The sequence below is a fragment of the Elephantulus edwardii genome, unplaced genomic scaffold (genome assembly GCF_000299155.1).
Source record: "Elephantulus edwardii isolate Elephantulus edwardi_28Jun2011 unplaced genomic scaffold, EleEdw1.0 scaffold00017, whole genome shotgun sequence".
In the NCBI taxonomy this organism is placed as follows: Eukaryota; Metazoa; Chordata; class Mammalia; order Macroscelidea; family Macroscelididae; genus Elephantulus; species Elephantulus edwardii.
In genome coordinates this window covers 1,084,732-1,107,613 of record NW_006399767.1, presented here as the reverse complement: position 1 = coordinate 1,107,613, position 22,882 = coordinate 1,084,732, and the positions used below count along the sequence as shown (strand labels likewise).

Here is a 22,882-nt window from a genome sequence, read left to right as displayed (position 1 = left end):
TCTATATATCTTTGAGGACCGGATGGCAGCTTAATGATGAAAGGTTACACTGGCAACCCAAAGGCATGTGGTTGGAATGGACCAGAACTCTGCAGGAGAAAGATGGGCGATCTCCTTTAGAACAATGAACTGTCTCTGAAAACCTGCTGGAGGGTCAACACCAACAAATGTATTTTTAAAATAATGGTAGTATTTATTGGGGAAGTCACAAGGCTAAAATCAAGTTAGCACCAGTATACAGTCACTCAATTTGGACACCCTCTACAGTATATGCCCAGGCATCTCAATCTTCAGGCTTGTGGTTTTATGCCAGTATTAGAAAATTCTTAGTCCTTTCAATTACAACATCTCCCACCAGCACCTCCTCTAAACAAACTTGAACAAAGACTCCTAGCTCTGGCTCTATGGAATTACAATCTAAAGGTCAGCTCTGTCTTATCTCTGGTCTCTGGTTCTCTCCTGTGGCTGCTGGTTCTGTAGACTACAGTCTGAGTGGTGTGGGAACATTTGGCCCCAAAGGACACATACTCTTCATTCTCTTCTTCTTCTCTACATTCTCTTCTTCTTCTCTGCTGGTAGTGAGAGTCTCAATTTCCACTGCTGAATCCACTCAACTTAAAATGGCAAGGCAAGCCAATCCCCTTGTGAATAGACCAAAGCACCCCATTATCCAGTCCCCAACGTTCCATGTGGCAAAGTAAAATTCAAAAGCTAGGAAAGCCATTTTTAACTCTGGACACCAAAGACCACCCTCTGCAATTCTAGCCATTAACTTTCGTGTTTGAGAATTCATTTCCCCCTTACAATCATCTCACTAATAATTACATATTGTGATAGCATATAATCCAGGTACTTTATGCCATATACCGTAATATCTCCATTTTAGTTAGCTAAATTCTGATTTGTTTATCCTTATCAAACCAGTACTCTGAGAGAACAAGCTTTTCCCTTTTGAAGAATAATCTTCTGTCTAGTTTGGAAGCTTTGCACATCTGCATCCACAGCAAAGTCCAGTCCAGAACAAGCCATTAGATTGCAGCAATCAGCACTAGCTCATTGTATGGCTCACGTTTTTTTCTGGTTGGGTTCTTATCAGCTCATCAGCAGCCATCCCTGGTTAGGTCCAAATGGGCATTAGTCACATACTCAGGTGCCCTGCCATGCTGGAGCTTAGTCTACTGGAAACATTAAGTCTGACTCAGTACTTTGAGGGGATTTGCATGTGAATCAATTAAGCAGACCCACCTTGGATTTTTGACTGAAGACATTAACTTTTGAAAGAAAAGAAAGTAGGAAGATAGAGAAAGAAAGAAAAATAAAAGTAGACTGACTTTAAAAAACTGTAACAAGTTACTTGGCTTCTGAGGCAGGGTAAAATTGGTGCCACTCAGAACTCATTTCTAGGACTTGAAGTTAAAAGGAGGTGGTGAGTATGCTCACTTGTAGTGATTACCTGGATCCACTGGAGCTGAAGGAGGAGGTGTGCAGCTCTGAAGAGACAGAATGGCCTTGGACATGTTCCTTCAGCACTGTCTACCTAGCATGCACAGATATATGGATGGATATAAAGTGCGCTGGGTTGAGCAGCAGGGAGTTATGAGGACCCCCACTTGTTGACTTGGCCCCATGTTAGGGCTATGGGAAAGTGAAATGTACCATTGAAATGAATGAAGGTTTATGAAGCTACACCAGTTCTAATCACTTCCTATATAAGATTAATGTAGAGGGTATTTGTACTGTTTAAAACAGTAGTCATTCAACATACAAGCCTGTTTAAATATTACTTCATAAAATCAAATTACAATCTCAATACTTTAGTTTTCTAGTCACAATTTCAGTGCTCAACAGTCATTATCTAGCAAGAAGTTACCATTCTGGAACCCAATAGTATGGAAAACATGTGTATCACAAAAAGTTCTATTGACAAAGTTGCAAGACTGGAGCTTCACTTTAGAAAGTGAAAGTGTTTAATATCCACTCTTTTGTCCTTAGTCCATGAGGGCTCTGTTGAAGCTACAATTGAAAGGAAAATTATCTTTTAACACAAAGAAATAGTTTCTATCTGGATTCTGTACTATGAATGTGAATTTGATTGTATCAAAGCATATTAATAGAATATTATTTTTAAAGATGATGAGGTCATAGATAAAAGCAGAAAAACAAGACTACTATGATTGAGACTTAACTCTGAAAATCCACTGATGTAGAATCTCTTCACCATTTCCATTTCCAAATCCACAGAACCTTTTATAAGTATGAATTATCTCATATTAACTTAAAGCAACACTGAAGATGCAAACTGGATAGGCATTATTAAGCCCATTTTACAGATGAGGAAACAGAACTGGTGCAGCACAGATTGACTTCTCCAGGTTACACAGTCAGTAAGTAGCAGTTGTTGTTTGTTGTGTGCTGTTTGGTTGGAACCAATTCATAGCTGACCTTCTAGTAGATTTTCAAAGGCAGTAAATTTCATGGGAGGAGATTGCCCTTTTCCTGCAGAGCAGCTGGTGGATTCAAACCATGTGCCATTAGAATTGTAGCATAGCTTCTTACCACTAGGTTATGAGAGTTTCCCTAGTAGTGGCCTCATGCTTCCCTTAATGGTATTTCCACTCTCTAGATTCAAGGCATTGGCCATGCTTTCTGAATTCTAGGTTGATGCTCCTTATTTCTGGACTTTAGAACTGTCTTCCAAGCCCAAGGAACAAGTAACTTAGCTCCCTCAGCTTTGGCCAGCCCCATTCTCTGAGTCCTGAGTGACGACTATCAGATTTTGCTCTTCTGTTCCTTGGTCAAAGTGGCCCGGTTCCTTCATGTTTGAATGGTGGTCCCATACTTCTGAACCGCTTAATGACTGCCCCATATTCTGGAATTGAACTGGTAAAGATCAGCTTTTAAGACTCAGTAAATCATGGCTTTGCTCTCTGAAATTCAAGGAGTCTTAGCTCCTTCAACCTTTAAAACTTAGCAGGTCATAAACCTCCACTCTTTGAAACTAAGGCAGCCCAGTTTTTTACTCCTTCTAATTTCACAACAGCTTGGAATTGAGCTCAGACCTTCTCCAGGAACAATTAATTTCTTTTCTTAAGATTCAACTAATACGTGGTCTTCCCAATCATAAAATACTTCCATAGTTTACATATTGGTTAGAATAGACCCTACTCTCAGAAACAAATTCTATGTTAGCAATCTAGTACTGTTATAACACAAATATCAGAAGTGGGTGGCTTGATTTAAAACAAAAGAAAACAAATTCACTTTCTCATGATTTGTGAAACTAGAAATCTGAACTGAGAGCTCCAGTTCTTGGGAAAAGTACTCTGTCCCTTCTAGGGAATGGTCTTTGATTCTTCTCTGCTTCTATTCCCAGGTTCCTTGAAGAGCAAGTGGCATGGATCTCCTGCTTCATTTTTACTTTCTTATTTGCTTGCTTTATATGCTGTTATTGTTGATCACCTTTGAGTATAGCACAACTCATAGCACCCCTATAAACAAAAGACCTGAAGCCTTTCTATAGCTATCAACATTTATCAAAGTTCATAGTTCATGTTATTTAGGAAGTGGATGCCATTCCTGCTTCCAAAAAAAGAGATTGACTTAAAACAAATTCTACATTAATATTGTCTCATAGCAAACTCAACATCAAATTGTATTATAACAACAACAACTACAGATTAGAATTTACAAGCACTTATTTAAAGGGCATCGTTCCATTGATAAAACAAATGCTTCGGGCCTATAAATGGAGGTCTACTCACTTTTATTTAGAAGGTAAACTTTAAAGTATACCTAGGAATATCTTAAACATCTTTGCAAGTTAGATAGCTGAAGCTTAAGAATAAGGATATTACTGATTTTGAAGTTGAGCAGAGAGAGAAGATTATACTGTTATATTATGTCAAGATCATTAAATAACATTTATTATCTGCCATCTGATTTACAGACAAATGGAAATAGTTTCAGTGAAAGTGATTTATGATATTTCATGATTTTTTTCACATAAAATGAGAAAAACTATAAATAGATATGTAATCAAATAAAAGCCATGGAAATGGTACTTAAAGTTGATAATCCAATTCAGCATGATAATATATACAAGTGTACTGCATGGATATGGAGAAGCACAAATGCATTGTTCATGTATTTGGTTCAGGGCTTCAATTCAGCTTTTTTGGTGCAACTCCTTGATGAGAAATGTCATTTCTACCTACATATGCTAAATCTCAATTTCTGTCCGAACAAGCTCTCAGGTGTTTCCTGTGCATTCTTTTTTTTTTTTCTTTTATTGTGCATTCTTGTGTAATACATAAATTCTCCAAGATTGAAAAGAATTCTGTTCTTGGGACCATCTGTCATACAGAGAATCACCTGGGAGCTTATTAAAATGCAGATTGTTTTAGCATATTGCTCAACTCTACTCTCTATGTCTTTGAGTTAGAACTGACTCATAGCTGATTCTCCAGTTGGTCTCTACATCTCTAGATCTCCGCTCAGTACATCTTAGTGTGAAATGACAATTTCCCACCAGGAGATGACACTGCAGTAAATTGGTTAGAAGCCCTGGGATAGAGTTTCTTATTTGTTTCTATAATAAGGAGCACTAGTTGTATAGTCTGTAGGGAGTTGTACTGCTAATCCAGATGCAGCCCCTCGCTGGTGCTCCCCAGGTTCTCCTAGGGGAAAGATGGGCAATCTTCTCCATGAAATTTATAGTCTCTGAAAACTCACTTTCAGTTTAGCTATGAGTTAGTTCTGACTTGATGGTAATGAGGTTGACTCTTATTAATATTGTGGGAAATTAATAATTTAAATACTTCTATTTTGTCATGGTTTTATACATTTTTTATGCCTAAACCATTCAGTTGATTTGAATGATGAGGTATTAATACAATCTTGTGGTTGCTTCACAGAAATACAGACTAAACAGATCATTTATATATGAGAGTCTCTGGTGATCCAGTAGTACGGAGTTACACTGCCAGCCAAAAGGCAGTAGGCTCAAATTCACCAGCTGTTTTGTGGAAGAAAGATGGACAATCTCCTCCCATGCATTTTATAGCTCTGAAACCTTGCTGGAGGGTCAGCTATGAGTCAATTCAATCAACAACACATAGTAACAACATGTATTAAATAGATGAAACTTGATGTCAGGAAGAGACTAGTAATGTAACTTAAGAGAAAATGTGCCAAATAAGAAGTTAGATTGTGTTCAGAGCAATGCTTTTCAATAAATAAAAGAAGACATAACAATTTTAGAGTCTTCATTCTTAATTTCAGCATTATTGACCTTTTTTGTTTGGATAAGTGGATATCCTTTGGGTAGAAAGTTCAATAGCATTCCAGTCTCTACCCCTTGGATGACAGTCACAATTCCTTCAGTTGGGACAAGTGAAAAAAATCTGCACACATTGCCAAGGTTCCTTTGGAGGGCATAAAAGGCAATTGAGATTATTGTAGTGAGAATCAGAAGTGGTAATGTACATTATTACCTTTATAAATTATTTTACAAATATCCTATCTACTTATAAACTAGTAAAACTAATCTTCAAATCTTTTAATGGGACTAACTATATTTTACTATACAATAAATACATATTCCCTACTGTCCTCAAAGACTTAGTTCCTTTTTTGGCAGTTCTTCAAGAGTAGGAATCATATTATACTGACATCTGTAGCCCAAGTGTCTAATATAACTCATGACACATGGGATGTTTCCACAAATCTTTTTGAATAAACAAGAATGTCAGTCTTTAAAGAAACTTTATTATGCATATTTTTAAGATTATCTCAAATTTAATGAATTCCAGTGAAGTATATACATTTGACACTCTAAGAATGGGGGAAGCTTTCAGAGTCATGAATGTGGAAATAGGGGCAAGAGGATATTGCTGAAGGAACAGAATTTTTTTATTCCATTTAGCAATCATATTTCCCTATCTTGAGGGCATTCATTGGCAGGTCAGTAGTAGAAGCTTGTCTCCCGAGGAGATCTGGGTTTGATCTCTGGTTAACGTACTACTTCACATAGAATTTGTTAGTGCAGGCTTGTGTGTTGCTATGATTCTGAACAGGTTTCAGCAGAGCCTCTACACTGCAACAGACTAGGAAGAAATGACTCTCCTTAGACTTTAAAAAAAAAATAGCTAGTGAGAGCCCTATGGATCACAATCATCCAATCTGTAAGTGATCATGAGAATGGTACAGAACTGGGCATTGAGTAGTAATGTTATCTGTGACTGTCATACTGGGACCAATATAGGTTGCAGTTGATTCAACACAGACAAGAACTATACACTTTAATGTCTTATACTACGCATTGCAAACTTATCAAATTAGCAGATCCTCACCGCCAGTAGAGTAACCCTTATCACCATTAGTTCTTGCCTAGGTCACTGGTTTGCTAATCAATCTCTCTCTTACTCACTCTTCAAAAAATCCATTTTTTCTCATGTTAAAAATATAAATTATGTAAGTTCTCACTGAAAGAAGAATAACATGTAATTTTCCTAAAATATCACATAAGACACATGATCTAGCTTCAAAGGTTTCTCATTTACTCCAGCATATTCAAGCCTTCTAGCTTTCTTCCTTCATTTCCTCAAACTCTTCCTGTCCTGGGGCTCCCACACAACTGCTTTCTATAGCTAGGAAGATTTTCTTCACCTATCACCTGAACAACTTAATGTTTTTGTTTCAGCTCTGTCATCTCATTCAAGCATAGCCATCAGTGACTCCACTCCAACCATACTTAATTACGATGTGTGATGGTCCTATTTTCTTCTTTATCATATTTAACTTAACATAATAAGGAGGTCTGGTAGTGCAGTCTATAGGGTGGTATGTGTATAACCAAGTGACTACATCTCTGGAAGTTCTAATCCTTCAGTGTTACCTTGGGAGAAAAGATGGGAAACCTCTTCTGTTACCATTTATAGCTTTAAAAATTTGATGGAGGCTTGTTATGAATTGGAATGAGCTCAAAGGCAGAGGGTTTGATTTTGAGATATAATTATTATTATTATATGTTGTTGTTAAGTGCCGTCGAGTTGCCTGTAACTCATAATGACCCTATGTACAACAGCTCTGAAGGCTGTCTTGGCCTGAGCCAGTCTCATTGACTCTGACACACCAACCTCCATTGCCCAAGTTATTGGGTCAATCCGTCTCATCCGGGGTCTTCCTATTCTGCACTGTCCCTCACTCTTTTGAGCATGATGTCCTTCTCCAAGGGCCTCCTCCTGGCCACATGGCCAAAGTATGTGAGACCGAGTTTCAGAATCCTAGCCTCCAAGGAAAAACTTGGTTTCACCCTCTTTAAGATAGACCTATTTGTTCTCTTGGCAGTCCATAGTATGTTCAAGACTCTTCTTTAGCACTACAATCCAAAGACATCTGTTCTGCCATCATCCTTAGTCACTGTTGAGCTCTCTGGAAAGAGATTATCATTTTGTATGCTGAGCTTTTATCATAATAGTTGACACATAGGAAGGAGATGCCCAATAAACATATTCAATGAATGTATAAATGAATGAATGTGCATATTTTAACATTTCTGAAAGAAAAGCTACAATAGCAAACAAGTCAGTTTAGACCAATAAGGCAAATGTAGCACAAGTAGTGGAGGTATTACAAAGCACTGAGGAAAGAATCTTTCAAATAGGATAATTTATGTTAAGTACCTATTTCTTCTTTAGAGATATGGGTGGCTCAGTTTCTGCCTTAACTGGATGATAGCTGTCATTTATTTTTGCTACAGCTTATTTATTTTTCCTTAAAGCACCTCGGATACAGCCAGAAAATATGCAGTGAGAGCCTTTGCTCCATAGTGGGTAGTCTTCCTTTCTGTCAATTTACTTATGCGACATGAAATGTAATAAGCCACTCATCAGTCTCCACACATTTCTAAAACTAAGACATTGCAGCCCTAAAATGTTACGTAGTCCCGAAAATTCTTTGATTTCTTTTCATTCTTCTTTAAGAGTTGTTTAATCTACTGCTTTGTTCTAGATAATTTTCAGTTTTATTTCTAGCTCCAGTTTATCTCCTTGGAGATTCAAGCCATATTTTCTATCTGAATATCCCCTCTTCTGTACAGGGCACACAAAATTAATGAAGAACAAAGTTTAACCAATATTTAACTTCTTTTTTAATTCTCATATCAGTTACTGGAACATTCATTCACTGAGATATCCTAACTCTGGACAATGCAGTCACTGTTGATTTTGCCTCAACCACCAACACTCAGGAGTTAAAAATTCTTTGTATTTCCTCTATTTCTGTATTTTGGTGATTTGCATTGTCCTCTCCATTCTGATTGCCATCAATCTCTTTAAGGTTCTTAAAGGATTTCCTTTAAACCAGAAGAATTGAATCCAGGTCCTTACAAGTCTTTCCATTCATGCTTTACCCTGTTTTCTTCTATCAGAGATAATCTTAAAACACAACTTCCTTCAAGGACTGCAGCCTTCAATATGGACTGAGGCTCAATGTCAAGAAGACAAAAATTCTCACCACTGGACCAATCGGTAGCGTCAGGATGGATGGTGAAGAGATTGAGATTGTTCACAGCTTCAGTTTGCTCGGCTCCACGGTCAACACTCTTGGCACCAGTAGCCAGGAAATCAAAAAACGTATTGCGATGGGAAAGTCTGTGGTTAGGGACCTCTCTAAAGTACTCAAGAGCAACAGTGTCTCTCTGGAGATTAAGGTGCACCTGATACAGGCCATGGTCTTTGCAATCACTTGTTATGCATCAGAGAGTTGGACAATGACTAGGGAGGATAGAAGGAGAATTGATGCCTTTGAGCTGTGGTGCTGGAGAAGAGTACTGAATGTACCATGGACTGCCAAGAAAACAAACAGATTCATCCTAGAGAGGGTTAAACCAGGCTGCTCCTTTGAGGCAAGGATTCTGGGGCTTCACCTGACATACTTTGGACATGTTGCAAGGAGAGACAGGTCTTTGGAGAGGGACATCATGCTGGGCAGAGTGGAGGGACAGGCAGGGGGGGAAGACCCTCTATGAGGTGGATTGATTCAGTGACTGGGGTAATCGGGATGGGTGTGTCAGAGGCAATGAGATTGGCATAGGATAAAGCAGGGTTTAGGGCTGTTGTACATAGGGTGGCTATGAGTCGCAAACAACTCGACGGCACATAACAACAACAACAACAACAACAACAACATGTTCTTCTATTCTGAAATCTTCAAAGGCTTCACAGTGATGACTAAAGCATTTAGAAGTACTTTAGATTGATATTTAAAACTCAAAAACTGTTGCTTCATCTTACTTTTCTTCTCAAAATATGCTGTAAGCAATTTAAAAAGATCCCAGACCTTATGATATTTAAGCTGTTTATTACTGCCTTCCCTTAAACTCTAAAACCTTCTCCCATTTTCAAAATCCTTCCAATGATGTCTTCTTCGTGTTGCAGTCATCTGAAAGTACTGCTTATTTACTTGCCTATTTTTGTCTCTTTATATAATCTCATGTTATGGTTGGTTCTTGGATTATCTCTCTTATTAACTAGTCATCTAAAAGATTAAGGCTGAATCTCACTTATATCTAAATTGCTCAGATCGTATATTCATAGAAAGGGTCATATGAAGGGAGAAGTAGGTGCACCGAACTCAGGAAGATTAGAGCATAAAACCTAGCTTTGCTAACTAGTATATTGTTGTTGTTGTTGTTGTTACACTATATTGAGCTGCATACAACTCTTAATGACCCTATGAACAGAAGTAATGAGCCGTGTTCTATCCTGCACCATCCTCACACTTCCTGACACACAAGTGCCCATTGCAGCAGTCACTGTGTCAATCCACCTGGTTGAGGGTCGTCTTCTCCTTCACTGACCCTCCACCCTTCTCAGCATCATGCCCTTCTCCAAGGAATAGTGCCCCTTAATTAAAATTCTTAACCTATTTGAGTTTTAAGAAGATCTGGTGATGTGGTACATAGGGAATTTTGTTACTAAGCCAAAGTGCACTCCTCTTTGGCACTTCAAATCTACCATCCTTCCTCAAGAGAAAGATGGTCAATTACTTTCTGTGTGATTTATGGCCTTGGAAACTGAATAGAAAGAAGGTCAACTATGAGTCATTTCCGATTTGATAAAAACGAATTGTGTTCCCCCCACCTAAGTTTTAGGTTTGGTTTTTTTAATCATATTTGTAATGGTGAAAATGATACTTTCCATGATTTCTAAACTATTGATTTAAAAAAATTTAAAATGTTCAACAAAATAACTGACAGGTAAGAGTTCTCTACTAAAGAGAATATATAGATTGAATCGGTATGGAGAAATAATATCAATCTCTTGAACAGTTTTCCTAATTTTAAACCATGCAGTGTTCCCTTGCTCTGTTTGAACAAGAGCATCTTGGTGTAGGTACAGATTGCATATAAGCATAATGAAGTATTCTGGGATTCCCATTCTTCTCCATGTCAGCCATAATTAGTTATGGTCTACACAATAAAATATATTTGCATAGTAAACAAAACACAAATAGACATTATTCTGGTATTCTTTGTTTCACTCCAGATCCATCTGGCATCAGCAATGATATCCTTAGTGCTATGGCCTCTTATAAACCCAGCTTGAATTTCAGGCAGTTTTCTCTCAATGTCTTATTATAGTTGTTTTTTAATGATCATCAGAAATATTTTGCTTGCATGAGATATTAATGATATTGTTCTATAATTTTTATATTCTGGTGGATCATCTTTCTTGGGAATGGGAACAAATATGAATCTCCTACTCAGTCAGTCAAGTAGCTGTCCTTTAACAATCATTAGAGAAGCTGGAGTGTATGAAAATAATACAGAACCAGGATTGGAAGGAAACTCATCAATAACCTTCATCATATAGATGGCACAACAGTGCTTGCTAGAAGTGAGGAGAACGTAAAACATTTGATCTCTGTGGATTGCATCTCAACATCAAAAATACGAATATTTACACCACTGAATTGACAAGCAGTATCATGATGTTGTTGTTATGTGCCATCAAGTTGCCCGTGACTCATAGCAACTCTATGTACAACAGCCCTAAACCCTGCTCTGTCCTGTGCCGATCTCATTGTTTCTGACACACCTACCCCATTACCCCAGTAACTGAATAAATCCACCTCATGGAGGGTCTTCCTCTCAAATGGCATCATTCTCCAAGGACTGGCTCCTCCTAGCAACATGTCCAAAGTATGTCATCAGATGAAGCTTCAGAATCCTTGCCTCTAAGGAGCAGTCTGGTTTAACCCTCTTTAGGATGAAACTGTTCATTATCTTAGCAGTCCATCGATGAAGAAAATATTGAAATTGTCACATATTTCATGTTGTTTGGATACATAATTAACACCCTTGACACGAGCAGTCAGGAAATCAGAAGACGTATTATATTGGGCAAATAATTTGTGATGTAACTCTCAAAATTACTGAGAAGCAATCATGTCCATTTGAAGATTAAAATGGACCTGATTCAGGCCATAGCCCTTCTTGTCATTTACTATGCATCTAAGAGCAAGACAATGAATAAGGATGACAGAAAAATTGATGCTTTTGAGATGTGACATTGGAGAAAAGTACCGAATATCCCAGACTGTCAAAACAAACAGATATGTATTATAGAAAGTGTAGCCAGAATGTTCTTAGATGCAAAGATGACAAAGTTTTGTCTCACATACTTGAGCATGTTGCTAAGAAAGGCTATTTCTAGAAGAGGATACTCATACTGGGAAGTGTGGAGAGTCAGCAAAGAGAGGGTGAAACTCAGTAAGATGGATTGACACAATGACTATAGCAAAGAGATCAAGTATGTTAAAAATTAACAGAATAGTACAAGGGAGGATTATTGTTGTTGTTGTTATGTGCTGTCGAGTTACCTATGACTCATAGCGACCCTATGTACAACAGCCCTAAATCCTGCTCTGTGCTGTGCCAATGGCACTGTCTCCAACGCACCTACCTTCATTACCCCAGTCACTGAATCAATCCATCTCATAGAGGGTCTTCCTCTCCTGTGCTGTCCCTCCACCCTCCTAAGCATGATGTCCCTCTCCAAGGTCTGGTCCCTCCTTGCAACATGTCTAAAGTATGTCAGAAGAAGATCTATTATTTATAGTGTCACTATGAGTTGCACTTGACTCAGTGGAACCCAACAACAACAACAAAGGGAATTTCTGTAATAAAAGTACAATTATACTGTTTTATTTGTGTGCCATTGACTCAGAACCAACTCATTGCTGACCCTCCAGGGAGTTTTAAGAGACTTCAGATTACCCAGAAGGATACTGCCAGTTTTTCCCCTAAGAATCAACTGGTATATTTGAACCACATGTCTTAGGATTTTGGAAGAGTAGCTTTTTTACCATTAGGTCAGCAGAGCTCCAGAACCATTATATAGTAATAGAAAAAGCAGGCACATTAATTGAATCTGACCAACATTGTTGATGTTGTTAAGTGTCATCGAGTTAGATGACTCATAGCTACTCTATGAACGAAAGACCTAAACACTTATATAACTTTCATTGTTTCTCCAAGTTCATAGAGTTTCTGGAGGCAAGCTGTTTCAGAAGTGGTTGCCCACTCCTACTTCCAAGCTTGTTTTAATCAGGAAGCTCCGCTCTTTCCGCCTCTGGCCGCCACTGCGATAGGAGCTGCCGCCATGTCTACCCATCTGCAATGGATGGTCGTGCGTAACTGTTCCAGCTTCTTGATTAAAAGGAACAAGCAGACTTACAGCACCGAGCCCAATAACCTCAGGGCCCGCAACTCCTTCCGCTACAATGGGCTGATCCACCGCAAGACCGTGGGCGTGGAGCCGGCCCCCGACAACAAGGGGGTCGTGGTGGTGATGAAACGGAGGTCAGGCCAGAGGAAGCCGGCCACCTCCTACGTGCGGACCACCATCCACAAGAACGCCCGGGCCACGCTCAGCAGCATCCGCCACATGATCCGCAAGAACAAGTATTGGCCGGACCTGCTCATGGCCGCCATCCGCAGGGCCAGCGCCATCCTGCGCAGCCAGAAGAAGCCCGTGATGGTGAAGAGGAAGCGAACCCGCCCCACCAAGAGCTCCTGAGCACCAGCCGCCCCAGCCCCCCAGCAATAAAGACAGCTTGTCTCGACCAAAAAAAAAAAAAAAATCAGGAAGCTCCACCAACACTGTCCATCACGGGTAACCATAATTGCGTTTGACACATCAGTGTCACAGCAACCACGAGTTACCTCTGTACAGCAAAATGGACAGACCAGTGCTATACCACTTAGAAGAATGTTTGACCAAACACAATTAAAACCAGGTCTCAGGGCCACAGATTAAAATCACCCACCTTTGGCTTGGTACCATAACTTTCTAGAACAACAGATCTCTCTTTATTTTATTGTTGTTAAGTTTCATCAAGTCAAAGCTTGGAAGCAGGAGTGGTAAGTGGCATCCACTTCCAAAATAGCTTGCCTCCAGAAACTCTATGAAAGTGCAGAAACGATGAAAGTTATGCAAGTGTTCAGGGCTTTCATTCATAGGATCACTATAAGTTGTCTATGACTCGATGGCACTTAACAATAACAACAAGTTGGCCTAGTAGATAGAAAGTTATGCTTCCAAGCCAAAGGTGGGTGAGTTTAATCTGTGGCCCTCAGGCCTTGTTTTAATTGTTTTTGGTCAAACATTCTTCTAAGTGGTATAGCCCTGCTCTGTCCATTTGCTGTACAGAGGTAACTCTTGTTGCTGTAATGCTAAACATTGTGACACTGATGTGTCAAATGTGATAATGGTAATCCATGGTGGACAGTGTTTGGTGAAGCTCCCCAATTAAAACAAGCTTGGAAGCAGGAGTGGTATCCACTTCCAAAATAGCTTGCCTCCGGAAACTCTATGAAAGTGGAGAAACGATGAAAGTTATACAACTGTTCAGGGCTTTGTTTGTTTGTTTGGAGGGTTTTTTTAGGTGTTTTTGAACCAACATTAGCACAATATTTATTATCCTCTAGGAAGTTATAATCTAAATGCAGAAAGACACCACCACCACTTGCTAATATAATTAACCATTATAAGCAAAATATAACATGAATGGATGACATCTTCAGTGAGTCCTCAGTTTCCTGAGATGAAATACATCTTTTCTTTTTGGAGCGTATGGAAAAGGTAGTGCCTTGGATGACACACAAGAGCTCCCTTACTCTCCTGAAGAATGGAACACCCCCAGAAATAAACCCACTCTGAGTTGTAAAGGGTTATTCTCATTTGTATTTTATTTAAAAAGAAGATAAAGCTTGTTTTATATGAGTCATTAATCATTTATTTACTTCACTAATTACTGATTTATTTCTTAATTACTTTCTTATTAAAAGACATCTAAATAGAGGAGAAAAAAATACTGACTTGCAGAGGGACCAAATGGCTGGTAAAATAGGGTATATAATTCTAAAAGGAGTCATTGTGCCCTTGAGAATTCTATTACACCAGCTCTAAAGTGATAACTATGGAATATGATTTCTACAGGACAATTGTAGGAAGGAATAAGGTGAGTATCTTCACTTTACAACAGATATATGAGTTGGTACATTAAATCTAAGTGGCTTTTCTCTTTGCTATCAACAGAGACAGTCTTTGTTAATACTCAGCATCTTATGCTATTCATTCTTTGATACAGACAATCTGATTTGGAAGAATGAATATGAGGGATTGAAGTGACCTTTATAATTATTGTTGTCTTCATTAGGTGCCATCAAGTTGAATACCACTTATAGTGACCCTAAGAACAATAGAGCTGATGAACCCTATCCTAACTTGTGCCATCCTCACAATCTCCGATATATGTGAGCCCATTTCTGTACTCACTGTGTTAAATCACCTAGTTGAGGGTTTCCCTCTCTTTCGCTGTCTCTCTACCTTTCCAAGCATTATGTCTTTCTCTAAAGAATAGCCTTTTCTAGCAACTGATTTGACCCTCTCCAGGACGGACCCATTTATTCTCTCAGCAGTCCATGTATATTAAAATTCAATACTCTTCTTTAGCACCACAACTCAGAGGCATCAATTCCTCTTCTGACATCCGGAGTCAGTGTTTAACTCTCCGATGTACAGGGAAGCAATGGAGAAGACCATGATTTCAATCAGGTGTACCTTAGTCTCTAGACTGCCTTCATTGCTCTTTAACATTCTGGAAAGGTTCTTGACAGCAGATTTTCCCAATGCAATTCATCTTTTGATTTCTTGACTGCTTGCCCTGAGAGTGGTGATTGTGGATCTTGGCAAGATTAAACTGTTAACAGCCTCAGTCTTTTTCCATCTATCATTTTGCTGTCTGTTGGCCAATCTAATTATCAAGTATCAAATTCCTGGCATTTTGAGCACATATTAGGAGGTGTTAGTCCCTGGAGGACAGAATGCTTGGAAAAGTAAAGGGCTGGTTGAAAAAGAGGAAGATCCTTAACAAAATGAACTGACACAGTGACTACAACAATGGGTTCAAACAGTGAGGAAATTTTTAGAATAGAGAATGACTAGACTGTGTCTCTGTTGTATGTAGGGTAACTGTAAATTGAAGCCATATAACCATATGACAACACATTATAAGTGTTATTGATGAAAATGTTGAGTAATGAAAAATTCTGGTTTAACTGAAAAAAAAAATCGAGAGAAGTGGAAGATGAAATGGCTGAGAATTTCAAAATCTAATGGCATTTTTAAAAAATACATGATGATGAGATCTTATTTATTTTAAAAATTAAAATGTTAATGTATAAATAAACCTATCTTGTGCTACAAATAATTGCTATTGTCTTTTTTAACATAGTTTTGGGTGTTTTTTTTTAAACTTTCTTTTGGATGCTATTTCTGTGCCATAAATTCTTGTGAATCTGCCAGTAAACTGTGAGAATATTAAGAAGGTGGAACAAAATTAAGCCTCAAGGTTGTCTGAGAAATTATATCCTTTCGTATGAGGAAAACCTCTATAAAGGACAAGGAAAGTCTTTTATTTCTAGAAAAATACTTTCAGTGAAAGTAGTAGTTTGCCATGGGTTTGCAGCCAGATTTACACAATTTCTAGCTTGGTGATTTCTAATTTAGAAAAGAAATACCTTTCACTCTTATCTAAGGGAAAATTAGAGAAAATACCACATTTTACTGTAACAGTCAAGGTAATGTAGACAGATTGCTCCTATAGAGGTAATAAGCATCACAGGACATTTAAAAAATTATGCATACATGGACTCCTATTTATTAAACATTTAATGTTCAAGAGTCAACTGTACATGTATAATTACATATATATATGATTCTGTATCACTGTGTGTAGTCGACTAATAATATTGTTGTTGTTGTTGTTGTTACGTGACATCTAGTCAGAACTGACCCAGAGCTGACCCTGCAATGGGTTTTCAGAGGCAATTTTCAATCACAAGGGAGGAAGGAGACTGCTCATCCTTCTCCCACAGAGCAGCTGTAGTTTGGAATGGTGTGCCTTTGGAATTGCAGTGCAGCTTCTTACCAGGGTTGTGTTGTCTATCTGCCTTAAAACTTATTGGCTGTATGCACTGAACTCAGTGACGCTTTTCCTTTCCTGTAAATTGGAGATGAAAATAATCCACTTTAGTACTGTCATGTTGATTGTATTAGGTAACAACACATGGAAGCACTTGTTGTATGATTTGGCACAGAGTATGTGCTCAATAAATAGGAATGAATATTGAAGTAGGAATAAAGGCATATGATGCATTCCTCTTAAATGCATTGCAGCTCAAAATCATGTCAAATTTTCTCAACGCACATGAACCCTAAGCTCTTAATACTTTTCCATTAGCTGCTGCTCTTATTTTATCTGTGACATCAATTCCTGAATTCATATCCATCAAGAGTAAAAATGGTAGTTCAGATGGTTCATCTGCTTGAAGGTTAAATGAAAGGTGAGATATTTTATTTCATCAGTAAGCTTCTGGAAAGAAGATGCAGCTGTCTGAAAAAAGAGCAACAAACAAAACCTGTAGAGAGCAGTTCTACTCTGAAACACAAGGAGGCTCCATGAGTCGGAGCAGCAACTGGTTATACCCACCCAGGTGACTGAGCCTGAAAGCAATGCCCTGTAATTCACCAAATCCTCTGGTGTGGTGATCTGGCTAAGAGGAAGGGCAAAATGGACAGCAAAAATCTCTACTCCGGAGCAACACACCACCGGCATTGAGTCGAGTATGACTCATGGTGATCATGTAAGAAAAGTGACCTACCTCGTTGGGTTGTCAAGACCGTCAATTTTTAGAGAAGCAGAAAGGATTCTCTTTCATTTGCAGAGTAGCTGGTGGTTTCAAATTAGTAACTTTCTGGTTAGCAACCAAATAATTTACCACTGCATCACTAGAGCTTCTATCCTCACTCCAGAGTGAGTGGCTCTGGTGTCATGTGTCATGTGGTTCCTGCCTTCCTGGTGGTGCCTTTAGCTATGAGGATTCCTGATGGTGCAGTTGTGAAGTGATTGGGTGCTAAGAAACACTGACACCGTGAACCCACTAGCCACCTTAAGACATGAGCTCTGGTGTCACTGAGACTTACATGTTGCCCTGTTAACCAAAAGGTCAGAGGTTTAAAATCCACCCACTGCTCCATGAGAGAAAGGTAGACAGTTTCCAATAGAAAGTCACAATAAGTTGGAAACAACTTGATGACAGTGCATTAAGTATATGTCATCTCATGGGAGAAAGATAGGCTTTGAAACCCTACAGAGCATTCTATCATGCCCTGCAGCAATAGTATGAGTCACAACTGATTCTATTAGAACTCGTGTTTTCAATAGATTATCTATGGAAAGTTAGTGCAGGTCCAAAAACAAGGGAGAGAGTTTTAATATCACTTAGGATCCTGAAAAATGGGAATTTAGTTTTCCCATTGGTAGAAGACTTTTACCCTCGGGTCTGTGAAGGCACTTCACCCAAACGTGTAGTAGCTGTCCTATGACGGTTATTCAGTAAAAGCACAGAGGAGGATTTGTACCCACCCATATGGAATAAGCATTTAGATCTTTGTTAAACAGGACTAAAATACCTTTTTTCCCCTTAAGCTCCTGAATGTGTCTCTGGCCAATGTAAACAGAGAGCTAGGTGGAAGCAATGACTATCTTTTCTCACTTTTAGAAGAGATGTAACCCAGTGTGACCTCCAAAGGAATTTCTCACTATGTACTCAATTATGTCCACATTTTATTTGGAGACATGGAGTGTTGGGGGGGGGGCACAGAAAAAGAGAAAATACAAAGAAGGAGAAAGCAGGAGGGGGAAGAAAGTCCGAGAAAGAAGAACGAGACCATAGGTTGCTTGTGCGTGACTCTCTTTCGTATGGAATTAATGGTGGTTTAATGGGGTATGAAAGGATGTTTTACTGGAAACAATGAGGAACAATTGTCTAGCTCACGTTTCATTTCACAGGTCATTATTGCATTAAGAAGTAAATCGACCAAGTCCGGTAAATAACAGTCTGTGTATTGCCGAGAGCTTCAAACCAACAATTTTAGCCATCTCCAACTAATATTGCTGTCATTTTAACCCTTGCAGGGTTGTGCCAGGGGGCTAAACAATTACAGCCTTCACCCAGCTCTAGCAGGTGAATATAATTCATTGTCCCTCTTGTCTCTTCTTTTGCAACACCCAGGAGGCCGTATTTTAGCATTGTTGTTTTGTTGATGAGCCAGCCTTAGCCAACTGCAGTTCTGGTGGCCTTGAAAAACAGCCCCTTTTCAGTGAGTGCTGCAGGCATCTTTAAACAGACTGCTTCCTCTGCAAAATTAATTGCTGCAAAATGCATTGCTCCCTTATCTAAGCTTCTGCAAGCTCATACTCAGCTATTTGGGTGGGCCATCGATGTGTCTGAAAGATCCAGGGAAAATGAGCTGCTTTCCTTTATTGTAGACTTTTATGGTTGTGTCATCAAGCATCATCAGACACCGGACGTTCAGGAGTTTCTAATGCCTATATTCTGATTCTATTAACTCAGGGGCAATATGTGGGTGTGCAAAATGCTGTGTTTAGAGACTGCACCCTACAGTAAGCAAACATACAAATATACTTGACAGTAAATAATAATTTTTAAAATGCATGTAAGTCTAATAAATAAGCATACCAAAAGAAAATATTTTCTTGCTTCAACTTGAGATGAGAAGGATGCAAAAGTTCAGTTTACGCATCACAATATGATGCTATCACATCAAGACAGCCAAGCTTCCTTGCCAAGTCTTATCATCAAGCCTGAATCTCATTCTGTAAGTGGCTGTTTCTATAATCTCTATTGCAAAGATAGCATCATTATTACAATTCAGTGTTTCTTATATCATATTATTATTATTTCACAATGTGGATTGAAGCTCAACATAAAAAAAACAAAGATTCTCACCACTGGGCCAATTGGCAGCATCAGTATGGATGGTGAAGGGATTGGGATAGTTAACAGTTTTAGTTTATTTGGCTCCACGGTCAACACTCTTGGTAACAGCAGCCAGGAAATCAAGAGACAAATTGCATTGGGAAAGTCTGCTGTCAGGGACCTCTCAAGAGTACAGAAAAGCAACGACGTCAGGCTGGAGACCAAGGTACACCTGACCCAGTCTATAGCCTTCGCGATTATGTGCCATGCATTGGAGAGCTGGACAGTGACTAGGGATGATAGAAAGAGAATTGATGCCTTTGAGCTGTGCTGCTGGAGAAGAGTGTTGAATGTACCCTGGACTGCTAGGAGAACAAACAGGTTTGTCCTGGAGAGGGGGAAGCCAGAATGCTCCTTGGAGTCAAGGACTCTGAAACTTTGTCTGATATATTTTAGGCATGTTACAAAGAGGGACTGATCCTTGGAGGGGGACATCTTGTTTGGGAGAATGGAGGGACGGCACAGGAGAGGAAGACCCTCAATGAGATGGATCGGTTCTGTGATTGGGGTGATGGGAACAAGTGTGTCAGAGACAGCAAAGTTGCCACAGGATAGAGTGGCATTTAAGGCTCTTGTACATAGGGTCGCTATGAATCTCAAGAGACTTGATGGCACATGACAACAATAACAACAACCCACAACTAAAATTTGAGCCTTGAAAATGAAATGAAAAAAAGCTATAGTATGTCAAAACCCAATCTCCAAGTATTTTTGTGTTCTAATCATTGAACATGTGAATATGGCAAAGTTGTTTTGTAGATGTTATTAAGGTTATGGATCTTAAAGTGAAGAGAAGATCAGGTAGCATTTGGGTGAGGCCAGTCTAAACTCATAAGCCCTTAATAGCAAAAAATTGCTTTTGGCTAGAATCACAGAGGGATGACAGAAGAGCGGGTATTTGGGAAGTTTAAAGAATGACAGAAACCCAATCATTATTGCATTTGAAAATGAAGAGGGTCACAAACCAGCAAATATGAGTGGTCTATTGAAGACAAGCACAACTCCTGACCTACAGAAAGCAAAGGAAATGAGAATCAGTATTTACAGCCACAAGGAACTGAGTTCAGCCGACAACCTGAGCAAGGCTGGAAGGCCTTTAACCTCCAAAAACTCCAGAAAAGAATACAGACCCTTAGACACAATTTTGTGACCTCACAACATTCAAAGCAAAGACAGTCAAGTTCACCAAACTTCTGACTTATAAAACTCCAAGAAAGTATGCAAATGTAGTTCCAAGTAATTAAGGCAGTGGTAGGGAGCTCTGATGGTTGGTTGTGAAGAGCTGCACTTCAATCTCAAAGACACCCAGTTCAAATCCACTAGCTGCTCTGTGGAAGAAAGATGGGCGATCTCTGCTTGTACAATTAAACTGGAGGGTCAGCTATGGGTTGGTTCTGACTTGATGGTGAACAACAACATCATCAATTAGTAAAAGGATCAACAGAAAACTAGTACCTGTGATCCTAACTCATGTTCAGATCAGCACTCCAGCTAAAATCATGATAATTATGTTATTATGATTACGCAAAAACCTCACTGCCATGGAGTCAGACCAGACTTTCCAGTGGGTTTCTATGGATCACCTAGGAAAATATTGGCTCTCTTGCTCCTGCAAATCCCCTGGAAGATTTAAACCACCAGAGAGGCTCAGCCTTTGCCTTAGCAGCCCAATTCCCTATAGACAATAGCACCAGAGTTGACAGAGTACATGCCATCAAAGCAAATACCACTCTCAGTGATTCTATGAACCACAGATCTGAACCCTGTCCTATCCTGAGCCATCTTTATCATCTCCAATACACTTACAGTTGTCACTTATTTTGTGTTATCATGTAGAAGGAATTTTAGAAAGAACTGTGTCTTCAAAGAGGTCATGCATAAAGAAAATATGGCTTAGATGTATGAATATTCTAGAGTCTACCAAAATAATGCATCTTACCAGCAACATTAAAGGTGAAGACTGTTATCCACATCACCATAAAATCTCTCCTTCTCTATGTTGATTATTTTAAGGAATTTACATTCAGTTTGTGTAATATTCTTTCCATAAGCAAGTAAGAATCAAATCCTACAGGGTATCACGAATTCCTTGGTAGGAAGATCGTCCTATAGGTTTAGAAACATTTCTTTTTTTTTCCCATCCATGTCCTACTTGTTTAATTGCTTTAAATAATATTTAACTTGATATTCAGGGTTTTAATTTGACATGTAAATGCCAAATTTATTAAATTGATTTATTCATTATTCATATCAAAGTAATAGCTAATGCATAAGCATGACTTTTTAAAAATGTCAGCATCTCAGTTGTTCCCTCTGGGTACTGAAAATGCAGGGAGTAATGCCAGAAGTCTTCTTTTCTCTACCTTTTACTATTTTATTTATTCTTTCAGTAAAAATCGTTCAGGATGAATTTTTTAAATTAGAGTTGCTAAGTCAGAGGTATATGCTATTAGAAGGCTGACGAAAATAAAGTTACAAGTCAAGAATAAAGTTTTACCACACTTTCCCAGCACTGAAAATAAAGCATTGCCAATCTGATGAGTAAAATAATATCAATAATAATAGTTATGTAACACTGGTTCTCATGGTCATAATAGTTATTGATGCTGTTTGGTGCTATTGAGTCGAATATGACTCATAGCGACCCTATAAACAACTGATCTGAACCCTGTCCCATCCTGTGCCATCCTCACACTCAAGCCCATTGCTTCCAAGTGTCAGTCTACCTGATTAACAATCTTCCTTTCCTTTGCCATCCTTTCACCTTTCGAAGCATGATGTCCCTCTCCAATGAATAAACTCTCCTAGCAACATGCTTAAAGTATCTAAGACAGGGTTTTATCATCTATGCTTCCCAGAAACACTATGACTGTCTTCTCCAAGACACATCTGTTTGCTCTTTTGGCAGTTCATGGGATCACTCAGCGCTCTTCTCCAACACCATAGTTCAAAAAAGCATTAATTTTTTTCTTCTTTAATTTTTATTTATTGTTTAGCTCTCGGATATATAGTAAATGACTGAAAAGACCATGGCCTGAATTGGGCTTATGTTAGTCTTCAAACTAATCATTGCTCCCTAATAAATTGGAAAGTCCCTAATTGTAGATTTTTCTAGTGCAGTATGTTGTCTGGTCTCTTGACTGCTGGAACCGAGTGTATTTATTGTGGATCCAAGTAAGATGAAGTCATTGACAGTTTCAATCTTTTCTCCATATATTACGATGTAGGTTATATCTATCATGCCATAATTATGGTAGTGGACATTTGCATTGAATTATTATGATTTTCTGTGTACTGTTGAGAATTTTAAATAGTTCATCTCTTAATATTTGTAAGAACCATATAGCATTAATAACTCCATTAAATTAAATAAACTGACTTGAACATCCACAACTTGTTTAGAGTTGTACATCTAATAACTGGAAAATATGTGGTAATCTGATTCAACAATTGCGTTCTTAATCTGTGCTC

At 38.7% G+C, this 22,882-nt stretch overlaps 2 protein-coding genes across 2 annotated transcripts in view; one reads left to right on the top strand and one right to left on the bottom strand.

Moving 5' to 3' along the window:
• PKHD1 (polycystic kidney and hepatic disease 1 (autosomal recessive)) overlaps window positions 1-22,882 on the bottom strand; it is an 866,042-nt gene that overhangs the window by 145,983 nt on the left and 697,177 nt on the right. The gene's annotated exons all lie outside the window — the stretch shown is intronic.
• LOC102852032 (60S ribosomal protein L28-like) lies at window positions 12,666-13,082 on the top strand. The gene has a single exon (XM_006881914.1). It carries the CDS (start codon window positions 12,666-12,668, stop codon window positions 13,080-13,082), a length of 417 nt encoding a protein of 138 aa, XP_006881976.1.